The 17041-nt window shown below is 41.3% G+C and overlaps 1 protein-coding gene across 3 annotated transcripts in view; it reads left to right on the top strand.

The window, feature by feature from the left end:
• Positions 1-17041, top strand: part of FAM13A (family with sequence similarity 13 member A) — a 117620-nt gene that overhangs the window by 70046 nt on the left and 30533 nt on the right. For all 3 annotated transcript variants that reach the window (XM_066317951.1, XM_066317949.1, XM_066317950.1), the window contains 5 exons: positions 6858-6902; positions 8431-8610; positions 11436-11622; positions 14469-14545; positions 15268-15310. In XM_066317951.1, the coding sequence (XP_066174048.1) occupies positions 6858-6902; positions 8431-8610; positions 11436-11622; positions 14469-14545; positions 15268-15310 (532 nt within the window). The remainder of the gene's footprint in view (positions 1-6857; positions 6903-8430; positions 8611-11435; positions 11623-14468; positions 14546-15267; positions 15311-17041) is intronic.

Consider the following 17041-nt stretch of genomic DNA (forward strand, 5'->3'; position numbering starts at 1 on the left):
ACTCTCCATAAATCAGTTTTAGTAGCATCAAATCAGAGACTTGATTATTCTGTACCATGTCAGCTAACAATGGAGATGTTTCCCTGGTTGCTGTTTTTAACAATAAGACAAGTGCTGAAGGTCTTAACTTTTAAGTCAGAACTGTCAGAATGCCACCAATCCTATTTCTTAAAATGACACTGATTTGTTGGGGTGTTTTTTTTCTTTTGATATTGGGATGGTCAAGACTTTATCACCACTGCTACTTAGTAAGGGAATAAACAGTCTGTAATAGTATGAGAGTGAGCAGTAAAGGAGACAAAATGTAACATGGGTTTGTAAAGAGTGGTGACACCAGTACAACCACATTATTTTTCAAAAGACTTTCCAGAGGGAGGAAAAAAAGGAGTACACCTAATCTGTCTGATGTCAGCAAAATGTTTTATATCATGCCATCTATATGGAAAGAGTGGGAATGAGTACTAGAACTTAAAGATGGGTTAGGGAGAAGGTGAGACCTGTAGATATTACTGGTAGGAGAGGAAGGGGATTGCTGCTGGAGGTCCTTAAATGCCATGAACTTCTTTTCCTTAATAGCCACTAGCGTAATAAAGTCAAATCAAGTTCATTAATTGAGCTTATAGCAGAAATTTAGGAGGGTGAATAAATTGGTGGTGTCCTCTGGGGGAAAATGTGTGACAGGGAGATACTATATAGAGTGAGATATATAGATAAACTCATAAAATATATATAAGATATTTTATATATATTTATAAAGATAAGCATCAAATTTAAGATATATACTATTAAAATAATAACATAAGTAATAAAGTCATATACCTGAGGTCTAATAATGAAAATCTTTGCCATGAAATAGGAGTTCCTCACATCTGGAAAAAAAAGGATGTGAACATACTTGTTCATGGAGGGATGAAAGGGAGGCATGGGATGAAAACTCAAGTTGAAGTAATCACATGACAGTGGATATACAAAGGAGGTATTTTCAGTACACTTAGAAGTATGGATACCCCTGTACAAGAGACAGGTGGAGCCTTACACAGTTTCAAGTCACCCATGTTCCAATGGCTTTAGGTTTGTGAAGATGATTAAAGAAATGGGAAGACTGTTTTAAGATGGAGAAAAGAGCATGGAGGTCCTAGCTTCTGTAAAAAATGAACCAGAGCACAGATACTCCCCCTGAGTTTTAGACAGAGAGGGGAGGATGTTTATGTTAAATAATAATACTGGTGCAAGAGAGAATGTGCACATATAGTTTATTAATATATTTGGGCAGAAAATTATTAATTTCGTAGCTGGAGCCCTCTCTCATTTGGGTTAATAAGGATGATGTCAGCTTGACCAGTTCAAGAGACCTGGGGCTTGAATCCATTCATGTGCTGCTGACCAGGGTTATCCTCTCCCTCTCTGTAGTCTTTGATTAGATAATTTGTTGGCTCAGCTGTGCTCAGTACCAGGCAAGAAGATTTCTATACAGTTAAAAGAAGAGGAAAACCTTGCTAGATGATTGATTGTTCCAGAGAGTCATGCCTGAAGGGTGTTTATGTTCCAAAGCCTTTTGTAACAAAACTTTGTGGTAAAGGGAGTTGAGATTGTTAAAAAGTGCTCCTTTTACTGCTCCTTGTGTAATTCTTTAGTGAGACTGTGAATGCCAGCTGCATTAAGTAATCAGTACTGAGAAACATTTGGCAGTTTCAGGTAATGAAGCAGCATCTGGCAGTGACAAGTCCCTGTAAGCACATTTCCACTCCACATGTGCAGTGAGTGAGTTTTCAGAAGACAGGGGATCTTGAGGCATGCTTTGTGCTGGCGTATGTGCCTTAGATGTGACACTGGTCATGTAGGTGCTTTCAGAGGAGCTCTCTGATGGCTGTGTCCTGAGATAAGCCAGAGTGGTACTACAGAGGAGAAAAGCAGAAGCTTTGTAGTGTGGAGCTTCCCTGTTAACATGTAGAGCATCAAACTGAAATTGTGATGAGACCTGACATCACAAGCAGTTCCAAAGATTGCATTAAATGCACATGAGTACAGGGCAAGGCATCAGACAGTTTTGCCTGCTCCTTTTCCTAGAATTACTTCTGTGGGCATCATTCAGTACAACTGACGGTTTCTCCTTGGAACAGTTTTTATTTGAGACGACTCTTTAAATAATGCAGGTCAGGTATTCTTACCCTGAAGTTTATTGGGTAAGATGTTTTATGCTGTTTGCTCTTAGGTCAGTGTCCTGAAGAAACAGGAAAACTTTGCTCTGGATTTCACACCTGCTCAGAAATTTGCTTGGCCACCTTCACACTGGACACTTCCCCCTCCATGAGATGTGCCATAAGAGGTCCTAAGTGCGCAGGAGTGCTGGGCCCCATCACAAATCATGGTTACATTATGTGATGCAGGTTCGTGTCCATCACACCTGCACTGGCTGAAAGTAAACACCAGGCCACCGGGTGCCCCTGCTCTGGATGCCCGACTGCCATGCAGGCTCCCTGAGGATTATTTCCCTGCTCAGCAGGGGAGCCTGCACAGGCGTAGCCATGCCAATTCGCCAAGCTGCATCATGTGGTCTCTATGAATCCCCTACAGGGTTGTCTCTGCTTCAAGCAGTAGGTGTCAGTGTGCATCCGTCATAAAGGAGGTGCAACTGCAAAACATTAGGAATCCCGAGTAAAGTTGCTTTTAGTGGGGTTAGTTTTCTGTGGAGTAACAAAGTAGTGTAAAAAAATAAGTTACCACATCTAAAGGAATGGTAATTTGATCTGAGCTTGTGAAAGTGTAAAGATGCTGAGAAAATAATGAAAGCGTGTCCTCTGTGTGATGGGACATCCCAGTGACTAAGAGCACACCCCTTTTGTTTTTAAACTCATGATTTTCACATTTTGTATGCCATCACAACGCTTCTCTTTGAAAGTGTCTCAAATAAAGCAGTTGTGTTAAAATGGATCCCGTGTGACTTTGCAGTATTGCATGTCACAGTGTGGAGAGTGGAGAGCATTTAAACCATATAAATACTTATGAATAGGAACTTCCTAAATCAGGGATTGAAATACTGCATTCAGGAGCACTTCAGAAATTTCCCATTTTTTATGTCAAAGCCATTTAAACATCTTCAACTTTGCTGGAATAGCAAAATGGTAAAAAGTTTGTGCAACTTTTGGGGCTTTATTACTGTTGCGCTCAGCTTTTTAAAAAGCAAAAACAAGAACAAAAGCCAGCTTTGCTTCCTGAATCAAGCAGATGGTCTGTAAATACGTCTCAGGAACAGGTGACTTTAGTATCAGACAGCAAGTGTAGCTCATGAATTAGGCCATTAGGTATTGTCAAGAATTAATTAAATGACTTCATAAATGAAGACCCAATCTGGGAAAACACTATGCCAGTATGTCAGTTTCCTAGTTTGCTCTGTTTGATGTTTTTTCTTTGCTCTTTTTGTCTAGATGCCAAGATATTTTGCTCAATAGTGGCTTGAGTGAAAGAAATCAGGAGAAGGGGCTTTGATATCCAACTCATTGATATCCAGCATCTGCTATCACAAGATGCCCAAGCAGACCAGATAAGGTGCAGGCTTTGCATGAGATAATCCTCAATCCAGTGTACATCTTTTAAACTTAGGGAGTACTAGTTAGGAGGCATAGGTGAGATTTAATGGTGTTGGAAAATACCACCTTCTTGTCCTTGAGGCTGGAACAGAAGAAAGGAGGCTAGGCAGTGAGAGTTTGCCTTACCTGTGAAGTAAGACATTATCCAGAGCTGATAAAGCACCTCTGAAAGTGAGCAAAAGGCTTGGGTAAACAAGTTAGACAAAACTGGGAAGTGCTAGAGGTCAGACTTCCCAAAAGGAAAAGCATAAGGGTCATAAGAAACCAGTTCAAAAGTTCATAGCACTTAAAACAGTTGTGTGCCTTTATGAAGGTTTTCTGGCTGGTTTTCTGACAGTAAAAGTTCCCCAGTACTGGGAAACTGTCCTGCTGCCTTCAGTCACCTGAGAAGAACCTGTAATTTCTATGAAAAGTTGGTATTTCTCAGCGTGCTCTGCAACAGCAGCTGCATAATCTAATAAAGATAATCTAGCTGTGGGGATAATTGAGCGTACTACCAGTGAAATGGAGCAGATGTGAGGAGAAAATAATTAACTGAAGCAGAACATGAGTTCCCATTGTCTGGATGATTTACTGAGCAGGGCAGCTGCCTGCACAGGCGGGCATGACAAGAGGGCTCTTCTAGGCATGGCTCGCCCTGCCTGCTCCACATAAATCCAACAGCAGAGCCACTTTTGCCACCCAAGAAGTTTGGAAAAGCCCACAGGATACACCCTGCCTGCCTGGTTGCTTGTCTGGGCTCTGAAATCCTTACAGGGTGGTGTCTTTGAGTTTGCCAGCATGCTTTTGTACTGCCTGTTCTGTCCTGCAGCAGGCTCGACTCCTAAAACCACTGTGTAACTCTTTCCCCTCCACCATTTGTTTTGGATGTGAAGTTCTTTGGTGTAAGAAAGGTTGGTGGAGAGTAAGCAAAGCAACTTAGCAGCACGTTTAAATTAAGCTTCAATATGAAACAGCCAGAAAAATTTCCAGTTGTGGAATTAAAAGGAAGTTAGTGTATCTAGAAAAACTCTGATTTAAAATCTCTGTCTTACTGAGGGGGAGCTAAGAAAAGAGCATTAAGTTATCACAGAGCTAAGGATAAACTTGGATTCAGTACAATAAAATCAGAATGTCAGAGCTTCATTTTGTAGTCATCCACTCAGCTGGCATATAATGGGTACATACTTCCTTGTTATTTGTCAGTAATTTGCAAATCACCATGTTACTGTCTTTCTAACAGATTCTGTATTGACTGAATAGGGCTTTTCTAGATACAATAAGTTAATTGTTACGCATCATTAAAATTTAGTCAGGTTAACATACTTAAAACTGAATGGCTGTTAGTAAAGCACACAGTTAACTGTGAATTAGACAACTACAGAATCTACTGGTGTGTTAGAAAAAATTTTATTGGTAGAAAAACCTGTATTCTAGGGATCTTACAAAAAAGCTAAAATCCAAACAATACTTTCTTCCTCTCCACTACCACTTTCCTGGCATGAAAACAGAGAAGAAAAGTGTGGTATGAAAGGCACCCTCACTCAGTTTGGTTTGCATGCAGATACTATAAAAAGTGATACACCATTAATCTACTCTCATGGGTGTGGGAGCTGTAGCAAGCACAGGAATTGTATCTTATAGTGTGAGTTAGCCTAGCACACTAGCGCCTTACTTGCTAATATGTCTTCATGGGAGACCAGGTCTTAAAAAATAGTTTTGAGCTGGGAAGAGGCCACATAGTTCCTGTAAGCAAACAGGAAAGCAAGTAGGGTGCTTGAAATGTGCGCTTCAAATTCCGGCACCATCCTGTAGTTGATAGTCAAGGTGTTGGATGTGGGAAGTGTGATCTTTCAAATTTTATTTCCTGTATGCAGATAATTTATCTGTAATTATAGGTACAGTAATAGTTGTTTGTATGTCTTCATGAAATTATCTGAATGACACAACTGGTCAGGTCCTGTGCAGGTATGTGGGACATACTGGCAAGCCCAGGACTACTTTCCTGGTATGCCACCATGCTGGTGACCTGTGCGGGGACTGGAGAGTGGCACTGAGTGAAGCTGGCAGGGATGTGTATGTGGTTAGACTCCAGGTGAACACACTGGCTCAGCCTGAAGCACACTGCAAGTGTAATTTGCAGCTGGGTGTTTGTGGGGAGGAGTCACGCTGGTTTGTTGGTTTTCTTAAAATAGCTGTAGTGACCCCTCACTTATCCTTCTCTTCTGTTGCCTGCCTTCTGCCCAAGTGATGCTGAAACCCAGTAAAGCCACAGAGTGGTTATCTGAGAGTGCTTCTTAGCTACCTCTAGCCCCATCCAGTGAAGTGCAAAGTATTCAAGGGAAGCAGAGAGGAAACCTCTGGGTAGCAAAGGCAAATCAGTTGTTGATGGTTCTGCAATGAAATGATTTGAGAGAAACTGATGAAAAGAGTGAATGGCTATTTTGGTAGGAAGAACATCTTGCATCCAGCCTGGCTTTTGTACCCTGACCACATTTTACTGGGATTTATCAGCCAGTTGTATTCTGCTAATATGAGGAAAATTTGAAATGAAACCCCTACGCCTGTAGTTCATTTAACTTAAGGGAGGTTGCAGGATGAATAGGCAGTGTCACCTTATCTGCAAGGCTGAGTTAGCTGAGTCAGTAGGTGAGAAAGGGGCAGGATGGGACTCAGCTTGGCAGAGGGAAGAAAGCAGTGACACCTGTGCCAGGTCAGCTTGTTCAGAAGGGCTCTGAACAGCAAGTGATAGCATCTACGTTTGTGTCAGCTCTTCCTGAGCCTGATAACAGACTGGGATAAAAAGGAGAGAAGAGTGCATAGATTTTATTTTTTAAAATGTGAAGCAAAGAATATGAATATGTTCTTTTGAGCATGTTCAAAGAGAGAATAGTTAAACAGAGAGAGCAGTTAAATATTAAGTGTATACATTTTCAAGTCAGCTTCAAAAGGCAAAGACTTCTGTGATGAGGCTAAAACATCAGCAGCAGAAAGCCCACAAGTAAACAAACAAAAAAAATCTGTAACATGTTGAAGTTGAAATACTTGCTGTTAGACCTTTGCTTATTGCATGAGAGTGACAGAGAAATTAATTGTTGAGGATATTGATTTGTCAAAATGTGCCACATCACAGTGGGAGTGAAAATTCCTTAAGGGGAAAACCTGTGACGTGTACACAATTGTTGAGACAGCTCAGACCTTTAAATCCTAGCACTGCAAAGAGCAAGAGGTTTTAAACTCTTATTTTGATGATAAGATCTAACTTTCTTCTCTTTTTTTTCTTTTATACAGTGCCCATGTATCACAAGTCAGTAGCAATGTTCCTGCTTCTGGAGAGTAAGTGTCTTTTACAATTTTGTAGCTATCTTTCTTGGAGCTTTTTAAAGTATTGCTGGTTATTCTTTGATTTCTCTTTAAGATTTGTTCTTACATAAACAAAAAGCAGGCAGGATAAAGGATTGTTTCCCAAAGCAATTAATCTCCAGTGATAATAAATCACTTCCTTCTGAAAACTTCACAGGCCCTTGGTTCTTTGCTCACTGTGCCTGTGATGTTTTGCTTAGGCAGAACTTGCATATTTCAATAAGCTGTTTGCTCTGTGTCATCCTCTTGCTCTTGTTTGCTCCCTGTTGCATCCCAGCAGAGGACGTGACTTGACCCTACTGGTGTAACTGGGAGGAGCAGAGCTAAAATGAGTCGACTCCTTTGCCAGAGCTGGGAGTTCCCAGTGGCTGATGTGTTTGCAGAACTGATCTTTGTCAATAGTGAAATACAGACATACTTGCCTAGTTAAACCATCCGGGCTTTTGCAGTTGGTAAAATCTTCTGACTTTTCCAGGAACTGAAGTCCCAGCAGGCTTTAAAGTATGGCAGCTTAGCACAGCTTTCGTAAAGGAGAAATCAGCCCAAGCACAGATTCCTGTACCATAGCTACTCACTTGAAAATTAACCAGCAAATCCTGAAATAACATTTTAATTATGGAAAAAAAAAAAAAACAGTAGAAGCCATACATGGACTTTGTAATGCATGTTTGAACAATCCATTCTTCAGTGACTGCTTAAAGCGCTGCAAGAAACAGAGATGGTATGGGAATGTATACAAAAATGTGTTTCTGTACGATCTCTTTGAAAAAAAAATACTTTTCCCATAAAAGCTTCCTCTGATAAAGGAAGGAAGGAAACATTACAAGAAAAGACGGTAGCAAAATGAAAATTCCACTGTGTTGGAAGTTCAAGTAGTCCCACATCTGTAGCTGCAGGGCGCTCTCACACTGGTGTCAGGGTGGCTGTGGATACACAACAATGTGGCCCAAGAAAGTGTGAAAACAGCATGAACTCAGAACAAAACCCATGCTTGGTCACAATGCATGTGAGGAGTTGGAAGTGAGCTACTGTTTACTTATTGTCATCCCTCTGTGAGACAGCAGTGAATCATCTTCTTGCAGGTGATCCTTTGTCTTACTGAGCAGGTATTGCACAACAGGTTTGACCACTATCAGCATGGCTGGGTATCAAATGAAATTTTGTCACAGCAGGGGCTTTTAAGTGGAGGATGGAAGTAAGGCACCAATGTCTGTAGTTGCAGTAAGTAAAATTAGTTGTTTTACTGAAATTTCAGACATCCCTAGAAATAAAAAGAGCGATATTAATTGGGAAGGCTCAGCTATTCTGAGGCACTTGAACCAGTGGGTATCTGAAGATTTTGGCTTTGCTCTTTGCATACGGCATAGCACTGGAACATTTAGTGCTGCTTTGCCATCCTAAGAAAACATAACCCACAGATACCCTTGTTTTATTTATTGTTGCAGAGAGGGAGCTCCACAAAGTCTTTGAGCTCCATTGACCTTATTTTTCGGCTTGACAGGTATTTAGAGAAGACAATCCGCTCAGCCGTGGAGCAGCATCTCTTTGATGTTCATGGCTCAAGTGGCCAGAGTTCAGAGGACTCTGAATCCGGGACATCTTCAGCCTCTTCTAATGTGTCTGCCAGGCAGAGGAGGCGACACCACAAAGAGCAGGAGGAAGCCCGGAGAAGCAGAGACAAGTATGAGCCTGGTTTCTTTGTTTTGGAAAGTATATTTCAGTCTGCCCCACTCATGTCTTCTTATCAGGCAATGCTGTGTTCTGTTATGAAAGGCACTGACCTTTGCCTCGAGTTGAAAGTGCCAAGAAGACTTCAGTGCCTGTGCAGAGCTCCATTGCATCAGTTAGAGATGGGAAATTGAGAGTTTACTAGATCATGGAGTAGGGCAAAGCATGATAAGTATCTAGGGGGTTTATGCAGTCAAAATTTTAATCACAGTATTTGGAATTTCTTACTTACAGTATTTGTTGCATTAGTGGAAATTCCCAAGCAGTTGGTTCTGCTGCCAACTATCTTTTTTTAGATAAAAACATTGGGCTCAGCTGCTTTTCTGAATTCAGGATGTCTTCAAAAATAAGATTGAGTTCCTCTTTTGTGTGTGGAGGCACAGCTTGTGTTGGGATTTAGTGAGGAGACTTGGGAGTTTGTCTGAAATTAGAAAACTCTTCCTTTTGATTAATCAGAATCTGAGATTATTTTCTTTATCCACTCTATTACACAAAGTTTAAACATGACTTAGTTGTGCATTTCATTAAATGTCTGTCAAAGAGTAAAGATAATACCTGTTTTTTCATTCATACTCCTCTAGTTGTGACATATGTTGTGTGGTACAAATGCGTTACCACCACAGCTTTAACAAACTTGTTACACAAGGCATAGCTGTATTTGAGAAACTGTAGCACAGACTTTGCAAGGCCACATTCTAATCAGTGCTTAACTCATGTGTTTATCTGTAACACAGCACTAGTTACTGCCTCACTGCAGTATTGGATCACTAGGATTTAAAGTTGATTCCAAACTAAACATTTAGTCTCCTGTTGTTGTTTCCTGGGTGTTGAATTCCCCAAATTCTATTGGATCTGTACCTTCTTATATGAAACTACTTTTATACTGGGGCATAACCATCAATACCTCATGTTAATATCATATCCGTGGTACTTCCCAAAATGTGTCAGTGCTGCTGTTGTACAAAAAAATCTGTAGTTACAAAAAAAAAGGGGGCACAATTTTCATGGTGAATCAAAATTCACTGTAAAGGTGGCCTGGGAAATTGGCACTTGCAAGTCACCGAAGCATCTGGCAGCAGCTCTAAAGTAGTTTTTCTTGTTAAGTAGCCCTGCTGACAGGCTTCTCAGGTAAGTAGGTCAGTGACTGGCTAGTGTACGTGTTTGGAAGCATATAGTACTGCGGGGTTTCTCTTCAACACTGCATTACAGAGCTGCCCCTAGATATGATTGACACAGTTATTCAGGCTCTGTCCAGAAAGCTGGAGCCAAGGATTTAAAGCACGTTGGAAGTTTTGAATGCTGGCTGTGGTCCAAATTGTTTTCCCTGGTTCCCTTAGGTCAGATTGCTGGGATTTCTCTGGGTAAATTATCAAAATTGAGTATTCCTTTCAAAACGTCTTTCTGTTGTTTTTTTGATTATCAGTGACTTCATCTCCTTGCCTTGTGATGCATCACAAGAGGATTTGTAATGTCACAAAATGGGACTACAGGCAGGAAGAGTGTTTATCACAAAATCACATAGGTGAACTCCCAGGCTTTGAAGATTACATGATCTACAGGCTCTGAATGTGTAATTGGTCTGCTGAAGGATTTGTAAAAACTTCCACAAAGGCACATATGTTATCTTAGAGGTTTAGCCAGAGATGTATCATACCTCCTTGTAGCTCTTTTCCACCAACAAAACCTAGAGATCTGTCATCTAGAAACCTTCTAGTTTTGTTTTTGTTCTGAATACTTGCCATGCTGGCTCTGTCCAGATACTACAGAGTAACTGGTTTCTTATCACACCAGTCAAGTCTAGATGAATTCTCCTGCTGCTCATGAAAGCAGGCTTTGGAGTTGCACAGCGCTGTGTAAGACAGCCACACAGAGGGTTAGCAAAGGTTCCAGTTTCAGTGTCAAGTAAGCAAGCTGCCTTTTAGATTCTGTCAGGGTAATGAGACACCTTGTGTTTCTCCTGTTCCGTGGTGTTGTGATATGTATGTGTATCTTCACTGCTGGGCAAAGTAGAGGGAAGACTACTTAACAAGTGGTAAATGGAAAACTGCCTGCTGAAGTATCCAACAGGGCAAGATAATCCATATGCCAGGCTTCTGGTAAAGATGCACAAATCCTGCAAGCCCAGAGAGTCCCAGGAGTGCACCACGTGACGACTTAGGGCTGGCTGTCACACTCTCTTCCCAACATAGCAAAGCAGTCCTCTGTCCTAGCAGTTGTGTTACCATTGCAGAGGTGCATTCCCTTTTATGTTTTGTGTAATTCCCAAAGAGAAATCAAGCATTTGGCTCAAGCACCACAGTCCTGCTCTTGCATTTGAGGGTTATGAGTAAGAGGGCAAATTATGCAGTGTCATGCACCAAAGGAGATCCCTGGACTGCAGCTGTGAATCACTTTTCTAAATTAAAACCACGTGTCTCAGAGGAAAATATGCTTCGTACTCTCTATAAAAATTCCACAGACAGCCAGGGGCTAGTCCAGCTTCCATGTGAGGGCTTCTGTGTGTTGGGTTTAGTGCAAGTGAATCCAATTCCAAACCTGGATCCCCATAGCTTTCTCATCTAAGGTGCATACACTTGGCTTTCACTCCTCAGTGGGATTTAGCATTGCACAGTGTGTGTTTTTGGCTACATTGGGAAGAACCAGAGATGGTTTCATGGGGAATAGATCATGTTGCTGGAACTACACCAGTCAGTACGATGTAGTTCTCTATTGCTACCATAAATGTAGCAAGAGAGTGTTTTAAACAATCTCTTGCTGCAATGTCCCTTTTCTTTTTAGGGAAGTTGTCAACAAGGAAAACATCCCCTCTGGATTCAACAGTCTTGAAGATTGTATTCTAGCTGCTCAAGATGCAGAAAAATTACAAGACACCAGCTCTGGATACCTTAGTGAAAGGAACAAATCAAAACGGCAGAAATCCAGCACTAAGCTCTCAGAGCTTAATGACAACCAGGACAGTCCTGTGGTAAGCCAGCTGCACTATTTGATGTCTGTTACTAGGATGGCAAAAACTCTTTTTTTATTTCAATGCACATCTGGTTCCTTTAGGTAGCCATTTTTGCCTGCAGTACAGGCCTCAGTGCCTGTTTTGGACTATGGGAAACGCTGGATCCCACACTTGTAATCTCTGTGATGAAGCAACTGAGAAGCCATGTTTCTACTATGATAATCCGTGTAGTCATTTTCTATAACTTCTTGCTTTTTTCCTATTGAATTTGGTTAAAGATTTTGGAAAGGGTAAAAGGATATAGGTTTTTTTCCCAGTCTTTGAAAAGCCTTGCAAGGAGTTTGGAACCTTAGGTGTAGATTCTTATGTTCAGGTCAAGTTTCTTTTCATATTCCTGCTAAGTTCTGAAACTAGATTTCAAGCGACTGCTTGATAATGAGATGACAAAGGTGTTTTATGCCTTTTCCTTAAAGCCTGTGTTTTACTTGGGTGCTTGCGATTTGGAAAGCACTTTGAAGTGTGTTGGTCCAAAAGGTGATCCCTCTATCCACCTTTTACTGAAGACATCAATGACTTTGTTATAACGCTGTAAAAATCTGGAATACTGTAGAACTTCTCCAGCATATTCTCGTGTGACCTTCACAATAGAGAACAGTTTGCTTACTTCTGTAAGCTGTAGAATAAAACTGGTTCACCCTCCTTCCCTCTCAGCCAGAGCAAACGCTGATTGGAGTGTCAGCAGCTGAGAAACCGCAGTGTGCTTCAGCGCAGGGTCTGTGTGCAGTGTCACAAGTGCTGTGCCTGCACCAAGTGTGCATTGCACAGTTAACAGGAACAGCAAGAGCTGTGTGAAAACGCTGTCCTGAGCTATAGGCCATTTCCCTCAGAGGTGCTTGATTAAGTTCTAGAGCCTGCTCAAAGCAAGTTCTTAATGTCACCTTGTGTTTGGATTCATTTTGTTTAGATCACAAAATTGCAATGATCTGATGTTCTTATCCTGTGCAGAGATTCTAGAGAGAGATGGATTTGCTTTTCTTTATGATCAAAAGAAGACAGGATGCCAAAAATTGTGTACTGTGCTCAATTTAGTAACCTAAATTTAGTGTTCAGTATCCACAATCTTCTCATGTGATACTCCATGAAAGCAGAGTGAGACAGACACATTCACACTTCTGTCTTTGCTTGTAGCAATGCAATTTAAGACAGGCAAAGCTCTAGTGCTTATGATCTTTTCAGCACCTTTTCTCTGTGCCTGTGGAGTGTCAAGTAGTTTTGATATAAATGAGGATTTTTCTCAGGATTTAGGAAAGGAAGTACTGACAGTAGTGTCCACTTTTGCTGTGGACCTGAAAAACATTCATGAAGTCTTCAAATGTGCCCAGAAGAAATGTCCTCAAACCTAGCTGTGTCCACTGGACTTTACCCTGCCCCTCATTTTTTGGTCTCTTGAAGGGCAAAGGCTGAAAGGAATGTAAAATGAACTAATCTTGTATTAAAAACACTTTGACCAAGATGACCAGAGTGTGGTTCTTGCTTGCTCTGCTATAGGAAATGTCAGAATGGGATGATCAACTGCAAGTATCATTATGAAACATCTTGCAGAGAGCATGGTGCTATTGTTTTGGAAGAGCAGAAGCTGCCTTTTAAGTTTTAATGAGTATGTTTATTACATACTTGCATTTCATTTCAGAGACTGCCAGAAGGATGTGTGATGGTTTAGCTTTCTTTCGGCTACACCTTTACACATCAAATAATAACCCCAATTAGACTACCTACTTGGAGTATAACATAACATGCACTTACCCTTTACTAATAGGCCTTTGTCATGTAAACAAGTTTGTGATGTTGTCTCTCCTTAAGCACCCTTTTCTGAGCATTCCTTTTTTTTCAAAGCCTGAAAGAGTATGTAGGACAGTGTGTGGAAGCTTTCCTCTTTGCTGTCTGATTGCATCTGGCTCAAAAGCACAAGTCAGCGGTGGAGAGATTGTCAGTTCTGCTTAGACTCCCAAGCAAACCAACCACAAAGCATTAAAAGCTTGTAACCACATTTTAGGGACGTGGTAGTCAGGTATCAGTTGGACTTGAAGAATCAAATTAGGCAAGGCTGGAATGACTGACCTGTGTCACCACATGGGGCTGAAGGTGTAGAGATGAGAGAGGGCTGTGACTGCCCAAAGAAGTCTGTGCATGTAGTTTCCAGGGCAGGAACCGCTTCCTCCTGTTTAAGAGGGACTTGCCCAAAACCCAGGGTGGAAAGCCTCCTGGACATGTTCTTGAAGTGGCCACATGGCTTGTCCTCAGAGTACTCAACAGTGTTAAAGTTCTTAATGGCAGACAAATCTCAGAGCAAGAGGTCATAACCAGTTGGATTGCTTGCCCTGCATTCATACTATCCCAGCATTGCGTCTGTGCAGTCTCTTTGCATTCTTATGCCTGTTTAAGAGGAAACTAAGGAAGGGTTTGGCTGAGAAGTGGAGAGTTTTCTAACATGAACATAAGGAGTTCTGCTGAAAGGTTGCTGTGGATTTTGCTACCTGCTCTTAGAGGAGTTGCACAGACCAAAGGATTGCTCCCAAGCCTAGGCTGTCTGTCAGTCTGTAAACTGGGAGCTGGCGGGGTACCATGCAGCATTATTCTGGTCTGACATTTTGAGGTCCTCTGATGAAAGAGATGAAGGAGTGAGCAAGTTGGGTTTTCTTGCAATAAAGTGTGGGGTTTGTTGTGCAGTGGGCAGTAGTGTGAGTGTTACCTTTTTCATAGAAATTTTGTTGGATATTTCTTTGGTATTTGATCTGTTTAATGGCCTGCAGCTTGAACCTGTTTCTCATATATATCTTACTGCTTTAATATTTCCTCTATTGCAGAGTATGGAAAGCTTTAGCTCATCCAAGCCTACAGACAGAGCAGGACCTGATGACATGGAAATTCCACCTGAAGAAAGGTGATTCTAATTTTATTTTACATATATATATTTTATATATATATGTATTTTCCTTTCCCTGTGGTTGTAGCCTGAGAGATCTCCCACCCAGGCTGTGGGCATGACATGCCACAGAGCAGATTACCCACCATGTTCACTTCCGAGCAGAGCTTCATGGAGGCACCGTGTGTGTTGTGTGGGCTTTGCCCTGCAGCACATGCCACCAAGGCTCTTTTCCCAGCATGATAGGAATGTTACTGGAGGTGCTGATGGTGCAGACTTGAAAAGAAATCAGCTGTGGAGCACCTGAACCAGCATGCTCCACAGGGGAAGGCAGGACCTGTCTTACCTGGCCTCTAGGTTGGGAATCCAGCCCTCTCCCTTGTGCTACATTCTTCTGTGAGAGCTGTACAGCCTCACTCTGCTCACCTGAGATGACAGTGTCTCTCAACAGTTACATTTGTTGGGATAGTTGTATTGGTTTGAATTAAGGGCACTGGAATTAAATGACATAATTGTTCTCAAATAGCTCCTGAGAGGAAGCAAAAAATACTTAGTGTAGCAGCTTGAAGTGCTGCAGCCCAGAGAATCCCTTCATTTACTGTGTGAATTAGTGAGTGTGCAGGAGTAGCAAGAATGTAAAAGCCTTTGTGTGCAGAAGTCCTGCTTGTTTTTGTTACAAGACAAGTCTGGTTTTGTGTTTGTAATATGTTGGTTTGTTTTTGTTTTGTTTTTTTTTATAGCAAAGAAAGTGAAAACGATGAGGTTTTTTTCAGGCATTCTCAGGTTGGTATTTTTTTGTTGCTGTTTTTGTGTTTCAGTTTTATGGTCTCTAAATGAGCATTCTGTTGAGCAGAAACAAGTAGTTTTGCATATAGTTGTTTTTCACAAGAGAAATGGAGTTAACATGTACTTTTTCTGTCCCTTATCTCTGCTTTTTATTTACATAGTTCAGGGAGCCTCTCAACCATTGGGAGTCTGGTAGCTTCTGCATCAGTCCCTTTGATCCTTCCTTCCCAAAAGGGGAAGGATCACTGAAGTCAGCACTGTGGTTTAAGTGACATGAAGTTCCCTTATTAATTATGACAAGCAGGACATCTGACTGCTTATCTGCCAGGGTAGTAAGATTAGCTTGATTTCTCTAAAATCATTTGGCCTTTTATTTATCATTTCCTAATGCAGCCTTTTGCTTTTGAATCAACATAGGTGTCTGTAATACATTTGTCTCAGAAAACTATATCACCTCCTGCTTCTTTCCAAGAGTTGATGGCTGGGATGGATGTCAGGAGGGGAGATGTGATGTTGATGGCAGCAGTTTTTCTCCCAGCTTTCAATTTCTCATGTGCACACATACACACACACACACACACACTTCTTGCACTGGTTTTATGGTGTTTTCCAAGATTGGGGTTGGGTTAGACTGAACCCCTTTGCAGTCACTGGCTCATTTGCTTAAAAAAACAAACCTCTAGAGAGCCAAGCATTTAAAATACCGAGGAGACTTATCTGAGGCACCTCTCCCTCAGTTGTGCCTCCATTTTAAATGGGCACAGTAAAGCAGCTGTAGCCACTGTCTGGTTTCTCTGGCTGTCTGGAGTTGCCTGAAGGCTGGTAGTATGTTAAAATTAGACTTTGTTTCTGGTGGGAATTATTTCCACGTAGCAGGAAGGGTAAAAGGTTGCTAACAGCTGATCAGCTGTGTGGTAGCTGGTGAAGTCTGTGGGACTCTGAAATGTGTAGCCCCTGCAAAGGATGTTCAGGGCTCCCTTTGATCACTGCTCTGATTGGGTTTGGCATGGATCTCCTACTTTGCTTCCACAGGGTCAGTAATCCCTTGCAGTTGCTCATGAGCTGTTGTATATTCCAGAGCCTAGATTTTGGAACACCTTGTTCCTCACTTACCCATTTGTGTGTGGAAAAGCTGCTGTTGATACCATGCCACACAATACTCCTATTAAGCTTGTAAATTAGCCTGGTGGAGATACATTTAAATATTAAATCATAACCTTAAAATAAACTACGCTTTAGAAAAAGTTTTAAAGTGTAAAATTTTAACTGCAGGAGAGGATCTTAACCTCTCAGAGATTGTGTATTATATAGGAATTATAAGGTCAAGAAAATGTTACATTCCTGCAGAGTTGTTTTACATTCCTTGCCCCTTATAAGCCTTTTGCTTAGGGCAGGTTAAAGACATATGTTTCATAACAAACAACTCATTCAGGTTGAGGAAAGGACAGGATTCTTCATATTCTTCTCTCTTTCTCACCCTGCCTCCAGTTAAAGCTGTTAGGAAAAGGATTTGGAATTTGCCATAGTTATGCTGACTTGGGTCTCCGTGAGACTGTAAAAATACCTTGAAACACAAACCTCAAATGAATTTTCAGTGGTTTTGTAACTTTCATAATCTGCTTTTGGAAGTAGCTATGCTCCAGGATGAAAAACACAGGTTTCTAGTACCCAGGTTTTGATAAGGGAAAAGTATTTAAGATTCATACTGACATGGCAATAAAGTGTAGA

This window comes from Sylvia atricapilla, chromosome 4 (assembly GCF_009819655.1).
Source record: "Sylvia atricapilla isolate bSylAtr1 chromosome 4, bSylAtr1.pri, whole genome shotgun sequence".
Lineage (NCBI taxonomy): Eukaryota > Metazoa > Chordata > Aves > Passeriformes > Sylviidae > Sylvia > Sylvia atricapilla.